The 13,145-nt window shown below is 37.6% G+C and overlaps 1 protein-coding gene across 1 annotated transcript in view; it reads right to left on the bottom strand.

Annotated features, from left to right (window-relative positions):
• The window catches only part of WDR25 (WD repeat domain 25), a 29,102-nt gene that overhangs the window by 12,245 nt on the left and 3,712 nt on the right, over positions 1-13,145 (bottom strand). Inside the window, exon 2 of the mRNA XM_010024429.1 lies at positions 6,698-6,828. Coding sequence (XP_010022731.1) covers positions 6,698-6,828 — 131 coding nt within the window. The remainder of the gene's footprint in view (positions 1-6,697; positions 6,829-13,145) is intronic.

The following is a 13,145-nucleotide window of genomic DNA, read 5'->3' as shown; positions in this document are numbered from 1 at the left end:
ATTTCATTTATTCCTACATTTATAACCAATATTTCCCTTCAAGTCTGTTCCGTGGCCATGTCAGGTCATACTACTGGGTCTTCAATGCTGGATGCCCTTCCTCTCTTTCCCCTTCTTGCTTACCATAAGCAGTGGATTTGCATTTATGGAGGTCTAAGACCTTCTAATATTGTTTAAAGATGAGAGCCACAGCCCTGTCACCTTCCACTTATTCCCTCCCTGGATCACTGCATCAGGACTTGCTGTTCTGACAGCTACTGCAGATAGCTCTTGCCAAAGTTCGAATACACCTCAGTGGTTTATGAGACAGAACACAAGAACAGAATACATCCAACAGCTGAATAAATTATCCCTCTTTTTTTAAACAGAGTCCAAAAAAATGTTACCTATCTCCCTGCCTTTAGAGTTCCTTGCATTTCTGCATGTACATGACAAAGAACCAGTTCCTGAATCATAGAATCACAGAATAGTTAGGGTTGGAAAGGACCTTAAGATCATCTAGTTCCAACCCCCCTGCCATGAGCAGGGACACCACACACTAAACTATGTTGCCCAAGGCTCTGTTCAATCTGGCCTTGAACACCACCAGGGTTGGAGCATTCACAACTCCTTGGGCAACCCGTTCCAGTGCCTCACCACTCTCACTGTGAAGAACTTCTTCCTTAGATCTAACCTAAACTTCCCCTGTTTAAGTTTAAACCCATTACCCCTTGTCCTACCACTACAGTCCCTAATGAAGAGTCCCTCCCCATCATCCTTATAGGCCCCCTTCAGATACTGGAAGGCTGCTAATGCTTACAAAATGTTTCATCAATCAAAGCAGAATGTAAATAAAAGGTGAAATAGGCAAAACTTAAAAATAATTCTATGGATACATTTAGAAAATGTAAATTAACACATTCAGATGCAAGTTCTTGAGTGTTCTATGTCCTTTCAACAGAGCTAATACTATCCCCGCTTTACACTATGCAAACCTCGCTGGCACATGTAAATAAATCTTCAACTCAATCTGACAATTCATTCATGGTGTAAGGAACGTTAGCTCCTTTAGCTAACTTTAAATTATCAGTACAAGACTGTTACAGTTGTAGTATTGTTTGATACTACATTTGTGTAAGCTTAGCTAAAGGATACAAGTCTCAACCCTTTGCTCTCCTTGGTGCTCGAAGGAACATCAAAATTTCAGGTAGAGTAAGTGTTTGGAATATATATTGTCTCCTGCCTGAAAAGCTAATACAGATCAGTCAAAATGGAGAGTGACTGTGTAATTCAACTGGCTTGTGCTGAACATCTTAAGAAGTTTTTCCACAGCTCAGAGAAAGGAAATACTTCTAAAATACGTAAGTACTTTAAGGTCTCAGTGTTACTGCACAGTTCTTTTTCAGGGCATTTTACAGGCTCTTCTAGGTTCAGCTCCAAGGTCCAAATATCCCACAAGGGCTGTTCAATATGATTCTCTCTCTGAGTTAAATCCAGCAGAGATTTATTTTTTTTTTTTTAACATAGCAGCTCACTTCCAAGTTTTCTTTTTTTTTCATGAAGTCTCTATAAACATTCTCCAAGTCTTTCATAAATGTAATGAATCTGTTATACAGCAATATAAGATCTCCAGAATAATCCCTTCACCAGAGACAAAACCGGGTTTAACACAAAGAAATACCACTATAATAAATCTCTACATTCTGTTCAGCTGCCTTTTCTATTCTTTTTTTTTTCCCCCCTCAGGCCTTGATTACTTGTCTCTGTAACTTTGAGATGCCTGTATACCTTACATTTCACTGAGCAGCTAATAATCTGTTCCATCCATTTATTTCTCTGAAGTATGTTGCTTAGCTTTATCTTGAAGATTTAACTCCCTTATTGTTCTTTCCTTCTTTATCTAGCTCAATACCCAATGCTACATTTGAAATCATTTTGCTTATTTGCTCAACAGAACAGGGATAGCACAAATGTCTTTCAATATTCCTTCTTTTTTTTCTTTTTATATCTGCCTTTCTGATTAATAGCCTACTGTACACTTCCCAATGTATTAGTAGCTGAAAGACTGCCTCAAAGCTGTTGTCATACATTTTCTCTGGGACTTAGAAATCCAGTATTTACACCACATTCAACACATGAATAAATATTAGTAACTTGTTCTCATAAACTTATGCTTTATAAAATCAAAGTGAGATTTCAGAAGTACTAATTTCAAAAAATACCACTATCAGCTGTTCTACGTCATTTTCCACCAGCAGCCAAAGTGGCACACTGGCGTATAGATGCCCATTTCAACCACTGCATGTATGTGTAATTGAACAATAGTTTTGTTATCAGTCATTCTCTCTATGTCCGTGATGCTTAATACTTTGGTCAGAATTTCCACCAAAAATTCCCTCATTTCCTGATATGCAATTATCATTTTGCCTCACATAGTTAAATTTGAGCTGTGCAAGTGGATAGCTTGTTAAAACACAGGTGTATATCCTAAAAAATGACCTCTGAAATTGAATTACCAGTGAATGCTGAAATTGAGTTTTCAATGAACAGTGACTAACAAGCTTCAAGCTCTTGATTTAGGGTGCTCACTCTATTGACAAAATATGCTGCAAAGCCTGAAAAGGCTATCAGGAGTATGATGATGGGAACAAAAAGAATCATTAGTTCACCCACACATCATTCCAAGCTGAATAACAGGTTAACATACTTGAAGGAACAGGCAAAACAGGAAAATCTTGTAATGAATTAGGATGAAAGCACTTGAAAGATATTAAAGTTGTCTGCATCAAAACTGAAACAAAGTGATAAGAGGCCTCAGACATCTATTTCAGTTAAGACCAAATTGCATTTATTAGAACAGGATTGGCCAGGATACTTCATCCAATCAATATGGCCATAACTGTGTAAGATGGAAAACACATGAAGCACACTCTTTTTACCTTGTGAATTAAGATAACAGTATAAACTGAACAGAGGAATTCCTGAAGAATCCATTGAAATGCCCCAAATGAGGGAGATGCAGAGATAAGATACTGATATTGATGATTCATGCCTAACCAACACACAGTCCCATGGCTGAGAGTTTGAAATGTAATGTTATTTTGCAGTAATAATGTATAGGTGATACTTGCCATTCCGCAAACAGAGGCCATAAGCAACCAAATCAGAGGTTTATATTTTTCCCCACTTAGTTATGACCTTCCACATTCACTCGGTACACACACAGCTCTAATTTTAAAATCAGTACAAATACAGGTGTCTAACAATCTACTTCTACTCAGCTACAGCCACCTCATATCAGGGAAAAAATATCAAAGGATAATAGAAGCTCTCTCCCCCTTTTAGAAAGGTTTCAGAGTAAGACAGTAAACCACACTGCTGCTTTAGACAATCACAGTACATGCAAAATTACAGTTTTCAAATGAGCAAACATCAAACAAACAAAAAAGATCAGTATCTGTTACCAGGCTAAACCCAAGTTTTCCACTCTCCAAGGTGATTAGAGACTGCTCATTATTAAAATTAATATGCCTTGTGTACTACTTAATTGGCTAGTTTTCCAACTGGTTAAGTTCTACATGAATATAATTACTTCCTAATGAACAAAGCAGGTAACAGCTTCTAGAAGCTTCCAGAGAGAACCCAGTAGAGGCTCTGTACAAAAGAGGCTGGGTTTTTGTTTTACCAAGCCTAATAGCTTTCCTATTTTACCTGTTAGAATACACATTCATTCACTTATTATTCTCTCAGAAAGTAAATTATTTCCTTGTAATATGGTGGGATGTTTCCCTTATCTCTTCATTAGCATCAGTTTACACAAATGGAGTTACAATCTTTCTAAGCACTGGAGTATCCTGCAGGTACAGAGACCACCACTGTGTGCATTCCTCACAGATCAACAGCTCTTTAAGGCAGGTTCCAAGGCTGGAGCTTGAGCATTGCAAAATGAGTTTAAGGTTAGTCACTGAGCTAAAAATGCATTATTCTGCTAGTCTCATTTTAGCTGTACATAGCATCGTGGCCACAGAATGCACTGTTTTTTGAGAACTCACGTTGCAAGATGGGATCAAAGAATGCCACACAGTGCAATGTTGTGACATGTTGCACATAACAGCAACACAGTGAAAAAGAAAAAATTCATAATGTAACAATACTGGGTATCATCTACTTTGGCAACAGTATTAAAAGCGGACATGGAATGGCCCATGGCAAGAAAAATATACTATTGTACCCATTTGAAAAAAGCACCATCCCCAGATGAGTAAGCAAGGAGTCAAAAAAAAGAAAAAAACAAACCAAAAATGAGATTTGGGCAGTAAAGTATAAAGATACCATAAAATTCTGTTTGATTCTCATAAAGATAGTATACTCCCTAATTAGAAAACACGAGGGCTGGTTTAGACTGAGTGTACAGCCAAATTAATAAAATGTTAAGTATTCATGTTCCTATTTTACACAGACATAAATAGGTTTTCATGGTGTCTGTTTGTCCTCTGGAAATGAATCACAAGATGTCGTCACCTAAAGCATTCACTACTGGCTCTGCCTGCATACAAACACACAGCTTATATGTCATCACCTGCAACCTACACAAAGGAGATCCCAAGCATAACTGAGCAGTGGTAAAGTACTAAAAACCACAGTTTTCCTCTGCAATTTTGCCACACATGTAATTCACACAATATTTTCTATATCAGAACGTCATCTCAAGCCCGGCTTCCAGTAGTCAGAATTACAGAATATATGAATGGGTGAGCTAGTCTACAGTTTATCTGTATGGTTTTGCTCCTTTGTCTTCTAATAAGGCCTTTTACAAAGGCCAATACTTCACAAATTGCATGCTGCCCCTTATCTTTCCATCTTCTACTGTAATTTCCCTTTCAACACATTTGTCTACACCTCACTGCAATAATGACTCCTGCAAACTACGTTCTGCACTTGTCGTCTTGTTCCAGCAAACACCTTTCATTGGTGAAGGACACGTTTCCTCTCTACTGTTACCTTTCAGGAACAGTTTCATGGAGAAGACTTTCCAAGACAGTTAAGCCACCCTTTGTCAATCAGAAAACTCCAGTCTTGTAGCACGGACATGCAAATATTTCTGTAGGAGGCATCTTCTGTGGAATAGCAAGCTAAGGTGGTTGGCAGTATTTGGCAATGACAGCCTGGGATGCACATGCTGCTTTGCAGCTTCTGTCCAGGTTAAGAACAACATGCTGTCCCAGACCTGCCCCTGTCCACAAGGAACTGTTTTGTGAATATATATTTATGTAGGCCTGAATTACAATCAGGTCTGCCAGACATATCAACTGAGCTCAGGCACCACCATAATTTAAAACCTAAGAGAAGTTTTAAAAGACAAACACATCTATTGTCTTCATTGCTTGGAATAAAACATTGCTAGATACCTCATCTTGTACCAAGGGAAAGCACTATTGAAACTGACATTTCACGAGCAGGGAAAAGGACCAAGAACAGCATTTTTCAAGCCATTTTTCTCGGTGACACCATCTGACACACTATCTGTTCCAAGATAAAACCAAAATACCAGTGACTGGCAGAGATACTGACAATAGAAAAAAATCAGACTCAGGAGATGACTCAAAACTAACATCTCCACAAGCATTAACATGTTTTTTAGCCCCCTAACTCTGCCTGAGTCAATGCCAATTTTGCATAGTCCTCAGGTATGTCATCACAATCGCTATTATCAGAATTGCTGGGGTGAGGGGGGCAAAGGGGGAATCTTTTTTAAAGCATAACCCTTGAACTGCAATTATCACCTGTGACTGATCACCTGGGAGCGAAGCCTATGGTATAGATCCTATACAATTAAAGCTTTTCCTCAAACATCAGTGACAAATCTAAAGGAACAACTGCAGCACAGGAACTAGGTTCTTAATTGCACAAGAATACTGTGTCTCCTCAGCAGTGCAACTCCCATAATGATTTCAGAGCTCTCCTGTTAGAGCCCTCATACATGAAATGCATCTCCCTACATCTCTCACCTATTATTCTTAGCACATCAAAGGCAAAGTTTGGATAAACAATCTTATCTTTTTCAGATCCCTTCTGTCACCCTCAAGAGCAAACAGATGGCTAAGATGAGTAGGAACTACCCACGTAGAAATTCAAAGGAAAACAAAGAACTCACTTTACAGTCACTGCTGCTCTTTGAGCTGTTCTGTTGGCTTGCCTTATGCTTCTACTGGCAGAGCACAGCACTGGTCTTACCTGAGCTCTGAATGGCAGCTGGAAGCACACTGTTCTTGGTGGTTCATGATAAAGGCACAGGCTATACAGGCCTCTCTGTGACCCTTTATGAATGCAAATATTGCTCCAAGCTTCTACACAAAAACACATCCTGAACCACATGTAGTAGCTTGAACAGCAAGTTAGCTGGTACTGCTTCCTAGTACACAACTGCTTTTCACAATCCTCAAAATGAGCCATTGGCTTCCTTTAATTCAACTGTTTGTTACTCATATTTACACAAACAAACAAACAAAAATACTTTTGTGTACAACGTTCCTCTTCGTGCTTCAAAAACTTTACAAACATTCATATCAACGAATGGCAACACAATCAATGACAAATGCAAAATACTTCAGAGTAAGATTTCATTGAAAGACCAGTACATCTAACAGATTAGCAATGCACAGCACATCCAAGCTAGGAAACATGTTAAAAGAGAAAGAGGAAAAAAGATTTCCATTACCTTAGAAGTCCTTATATCCCAAGATTTAACTTCAGGGCTGAACCCTCCACAAATGAAAATATTTGACTCTGTAGGGTGGAACTTCAGTGTGCTGATCCTGAATTCATTTTTGCTGCTAAGTATCTGCTTTCCTAAAATAAAGTAAGAAATGAAGATTGACATTTCAGAGGGGGAAAAAAAAAAAAAGTATATTATTCATTTCAGCCTAGTTTTAAAAATAGCAATGTTATTAAAAGTGAATATGTTTATATTAACAAATTTCAAGTATCTAGGGCTACTCTTGATTTACTGGAAATACAAGACTTAAGTCACTAACTTCTATCCATGTGAAATTGCTCCTTCTCATGGGTTTCTGCACCACTGACTGCTTCCTACCAAAAGGAGAGAACAAGTGGTTTCCCATACTGAGGAGCTCCACCAAGGTCCCAGTTCAGTTGACATGCAGGACTAAATCTACAAATCTAATGATTAAATGTTCCCCTACAGAGAAGCCATAGTCTTTCTTTCAGTGGGATAAAAATACCTAGAACAAAATATTGTTTTTACAGAAATACCATGCCCCAAACTGTACTACAGCTCTTGAGACGTTTACTTATCTGTGAAGGCAGGAGTGAAACTTCATCTTGAAAGTAGGAAATAATTTGCATACCATTATACGAAGGCAATAGCTGTTCCCATGGATACACTGTTCCCAACATTTAATTGTGTACACTAATCTCTGCAGGATCCTGTGGTTAGTATCAGCTGGAATGTCGACACTTTCAAAGGCAACAGCATTCAGCTAGGTTAATTTATAGGACTTTTCCATAGTTGACTGCTTCCTTTAATCCTAACAAATTCATGACACTAATGCATCTGCTGAAATATATTTTTTGGAAGAACAGTATGGACCACGAAAAGTACATTTACTCGGTTTGCAGTTTCAACTGTGCTTTATTTTCTACATATCACATATAAAGACCTACAGTAAATAAAGTTACTGCTTTAAGCCACAGTGAAAAAGGTACTGCAGAAGTAAAAAAAAAAAAAAACCCACACAACAAAACCTTAAAATACTATGGCAAAAGCTCGACGGGCTTTCTTAACTGAAAATACTTTGAGCTAAAGATGTTAGTGATGGATAAAATTACTATTAGATGAATGTTCATTCATATAGAATTTTTTTATGCTTATTTCTTAAGTTGGAGCCAATTAATTTCATTTCATCATCATTTCCATCTGCTGAACTCAACTTACAGGCATGAGGCTAAGATTTGTCAAATTATTCATTTATTCATTTTAAATAAGAGATTTTACTTCATCACACATGCTCTTCAAGCTAGCTGGGTCAGAGAGAATAGACTGCAGGGAGCACGAGGAAGAGGTGAGTGCTGTTCTATATGAACACTGGTTTTTTGGTTTTGTTTTTGTTCTTTTAAGATAGATTCTCCACTAACTACCCATGCAAGATCTAAAGGGTCTCTCTGTCACTACTGAAAGACTTAATTTAGTCCTTAAGTACCTTCCCCCAAAAGAGAAAAAAGTCATAAGGGCAGCAGAGTTTCTCTCTACAACAAATATGCAACAGTGACCATATCTCACCATAGAATCATAGAACGGTTTGGGTTGGAAAGGACCTTAAGATCATCTAGTTCCACCCCCCCTGCCATGAGCAGGGACACCACACACTAAACTATGTCGCCCAAGGCTCTGTTCAATCTGGCCTAGAATACCGCCAGGGTTGGAGCATTCACAACTTCCTTGGGCAACCTGTTCCAGTGCCTCACCACCCTCACTGTGAAGAACTTCTTCCTTAGATATAACCTAAAGTTCCCCTGTTTAAGTTTAAAGCCATTACCCCTTGTCCTACCACTACAGTCCCTGATGAAGAGTCCCTCCCCAGTATCCTTGTAGGCCCCCTTCAGATATTGGAAGGCTGCTATGAGGTCTCCACGCAGCCTTCTCTTCTCCAGGCTGAACAGCCCCAACTTTCTAAGCCTGTCTTCATATGGGAGGTGCTCCAGTCCTCTTATCATCCTCGTGGCCCTCCTCTGGACTTGCTCCAACAGCTCCATATCCTTTTTAAGTTGAGGACACCAGAACTGGACACAATTCTCCAAGTGAGGTCTCACAAGAGCAGAGTAGAGGGGCAGGATCACCTCCTTTGACCTGCTGGTCACACTTCTTTTGATACAGCCCAGGATACGGTTGGCTTTCTGGGCTGCAAGCGCACATTGCCTGCTCATGTTCAGCTGCTCATCAACTAACACTCCCAAGTAGAGTTTTCAGTACCCCAAAAGCTACAGAACCACAAAAAAAAAAAAAAAAAAAAAAAAGACTCCACAGGGAAAGAAGAAAATATTAAAATCAGTAGTTATAGGAGTAATAAGATATTGCTCTCATGTACACCACTACCAGGCATCATTTGCAGGCTTTAGAAAACCCATATACACATGCATCTTACTCTCATCCTCAGCACTTGAGAAAATATTGGATTTCTCTGTGGAGACGCACTAGTCAGTTTAATAGCTCTTTGCTCCTAAAGGAATTTGGTTCCTAGTAGCATCTAGTTTAATAAACAATCTGGGACTATAGTCAACAAGTATTCAATAGTGCTGCAGCCAGAAATTAGCAAAACTACAGTTTACCTGTACTAATCCTGTCAAGCAGCTTCATAAAGGCTGCATCAAGCAATCACTTGTCATCCACAGAGCGTTAGACAGAGCAGTCATCACTTGTCATCCACAGAGCAGTGATCCAGCAGAACTCATCATCTAACCTTACAACAAACATTGTTTAACTGCATTTACTAAAATAGGTTTTTACCTCCACAATACTTCTGAAAACTGCTTTTTCTATAATACATACATTTTCCTTGCCATTATACTTTCCAGCATAAGATATGAGTGTCAGGTAAGACAAAACCAAAAAAGATGTGCACTAAATTCAAGACGCATTTCACCTAGTAACTCCAAGATCTGTCACCTTTTCCACAGAAAGAAGATTGATTTAACATCATTTGTTATTAATTAGTCCATCTTTCAATCTCTTCCCTAACTACTTCCAATTATTTGCTCAATATTTCCTCCAGAAACTAAAATTCTCTAATTCCCTGCTCCATCTCCCCCTATTTTAAAGAGAAGGTACTGGTTTTGTCCTTGTTTTCTAGAGGTTGTTATTTATCCAAAAGCTCACATTGACAGTACACTATAATGATCTTGGCACTATGAATTCTATATTATAGTCTAATAATAAACAAAATTCATGCAAACAAGAGCATCTTATTCACCTCTATACCCTCTAACCTCCTACTTTTTCCTATTTAAGTTGTTACCTTACTGTTTGATGCAGATATTACCCATGCTAGCTTTTTAACTGGTTTGAGGAGCAATCACAGTACATTAATGTTAAAAGCTCAGGCTCTCCAATTAATACTTTGAAGGAAAACTTTCTTTCTCATTCTCTCACCCCCCCCACAAAGTGAAATTCAGTCGAGCATCTTTTTTTGGAAACTCATTATACAGTGTTTCAAAGAGTTGGTGGTATTAGATGTATATATGAATTTCATTCTACTGCCACGTCACAGAAAATGAGAAAAAGTCTGGAATGTGGAAAAGCAAAGTAATAACAGCAGATAACATACTCAAAAGGGGAGGATCACAACATTACAGAAAGGAAACTCTCCTATTGACAGAACTTAAGTTTATGCATAATGCAAAGAATCTAAGTCAGACTGCTTATCATGCAAACTTGCCTGAACCCAGATAAATGAACTTTCCTAACATTTATATGAATACATCCCTTAAACCTTTCCATTTTACATATTAGGACTGGAGAGCTGAAGTGCTCAGGCACATTCTCTACACAGTTACAAAATCTCTATCACTGTAAATCTTTCAGAACTTCAGAAGTCGTGGAAAAATATCCACCCGAGAGATGAAACAGATCACTGCAGAAGATGATATGGGGCAAAATAGCTCATGCAATCCAGTATTTTAAACCAACAAATTCAACTCTTAGTTCTTTTCTGTGCAAATTTTATTTAGTGTGGTTTACTACTACGAGCAGAATTTGCAGCTTTCCAGGCTGCAACCATGCTGTGATGGATCTAAGCCCCATGGCTTGGAAAATCCAGCTCCAGCGTTTGCCGGAGACCCTGTTTCACCTTCCTGGCAGTCCGTATTTAGAGTTATGTATATTTTTCTCTAAAACTATGCAGTTTATTAACATTAAACATTAAACTTTTGGGGGCCTTATGTTATATCTTGCGAAAGAAGTTCTTTGAGCAGAAGACTCCCTTATCCACAATAGAATACAACACGTATAATTCAGAAAACTTGTTTATACCTTTACTGTGCATATATTTGTTGCATTTTAGTTCATAAAGGCAGCATAACAAAGATTCAACCAGCTTGTAGACTGCAGAAAATTATATCCTCTGAAAATCTATTTGGTTAATTGAGGGAAAATCTATACCCCATATCATTTTCCTGTATAAGAGGTCATTATTCCAAAGCAGAAAGCAAATATTTCTCTCTATCTTTAATGTCACGATTTCAGTAACAAGATCTTTACATCTTTACAGTGCGTTTTATATTCTTAAAGTGCTTTAATTCAATTTTTCATTTCTTAAAGTCTCACCAGTAACATACACAGTATGAAAAAGAAAAAATCTTTTAAAAGATCTTGAACATATGTTTCTGGCAGCCTACTGTGAAACTGCTCAACTATGAAATCAAACATTTTAAAGGCTATTTAACTTTGTGGATTTTTCACAGACTATCAGCACGGTTACTGAGCACAGGATGTTTCTGTAACTGTGTTTAGTGGTTCTCAGGTTCACACCCCTACCTGCATAATCCAAAAACATTCACTTCCTTACACTACTTGATAAGCAAAGTGAAGCCACATTACAAGGACATGTGAGTAAGCTTGCTTAGCAGAATTTCCCTGGCTGTATGCATTAAGAAAAACCTCAAGGAAACAGACAAAAACACATCAACTGGGCTTTTTTCTGAGGTGTCAGAAAACTTTTATGCATATTAAAACAACATACTATCTACATATTACTGGGAGAGAATTGGAGGAATAGAACAAAATCACAGCTCTCCCGTGGCGATGTTTATGTATGAGCACTTGTCCTGGTGAAGAGGAATCTCCTGTGTGAACAAATACAATTATAATAACAATAACGTTATACATATATGACTACCAAATTAGAATATAAAAGAAAATACAGAAAAGCAAACTTGCACCATCCTTTTGGGGGGTACAAAATGTTCCATTAAGAAACTCTCAAAATAATGCAAAAAGTTTGTCTTGTTTTCTTTCAAAAAACCCTGACAGATTTAAGTGACCATACTACATATAATCTGAACTTTCCTTCAAAACCAACAGCCTAATTTCAGTATCCTGGCCATGGTAACGTGAAAACTTTCGAAATAATTGGGAATTTCAATTTCCCATTATAAAACTCTGAGGAAGTTATATTTGAAATCAAGCTCAGTCCATGAAATAAAATATAACTGCAGCACTTGGCAACATAGGAAATGTGCCAAAATGTCTTGGAACATTCCTTCTGTGATAGTATTAAAGAAATGAAAAGTATCTGTAATGTGCAAATGGTACCAATCCAGCCAATGTTCTGCCTACGCTACTGTACCAATTATTTGTGTCTAATAAAAAAATACACTTATGAATAAGACATATATTCCAAAAATAAAATAGTTATAAATAAATTTTAAAATTACAATTACCTTCCTAAAGTTAGTAAAGCATCTCCATTACATCTGGACATAACACAAGTTAAACATCAAATGTACTCAACCTAGAGCTGTTTTAAAAGCAAATTTTTTTTTTCAGTGCTCTGTGAATATAGGACCACCCACAACTCTGTAAATAACAAAGTGTCTGAACTATCACTAGTAGAAACTGGCTGCAAGTGTGGTGTTAGTAGAGATGAACCAGTGAGTCTCACTGCTTCAGACTGCTGCATTACTAACACATTTGTGAAAACTTTCAGAAAGTTTTATTTTTATAAAAACTGCTTTATATAAAATAGAACAATAAGAAAAATATTAACAAGTAATCTTTACAGGCAGCTCAGCTGCAGTTTTTGGATCTACTAATATTTATAAAACTCCCTACTGCAGTATTGAACATGCCTCATGCAAACTGCAGCCAGAGAACCACTCGTGTGAATGACACATGAATAACCTTAAGTTCTTTAAGCACTTCAGGCATAACATGGATCAGATTTATACACTGAATATGTATATCAGTTTAAGAAAACTGAATTTGTGGAGCATCTTAGCTTGATATCCTGAGGTTAGGACTATGGATGACCATTTAAGATAATAAATGATGATCTATAAAAAAAAATTTAGAAAAAGAAAACTTGTACAACAGCATCTCTTTCACCAAATCAAGAGGAGTGAATTCGTCGTACCTCAGTAATTTGAATTCTTCT

Source organism: Nestor notabilis, unplaced genomic scaffold, assembly GCF_000696875.1.
Source record: "Nestor notabilis isolate BGI_N333 unplaced genomic scaffold, ASM69687v1 scaffold9001, whole genome shotgun sequence".
NCBI classification, from domain to species: Eukaryota; Metazoa; Chordata; class Aves; order Psittaciformes; family Psittacidae; genus Nestor; species Nestor notabilis.
This window is presented reverse-complemented; position numbering and strand designations above follow the sequence as displayed.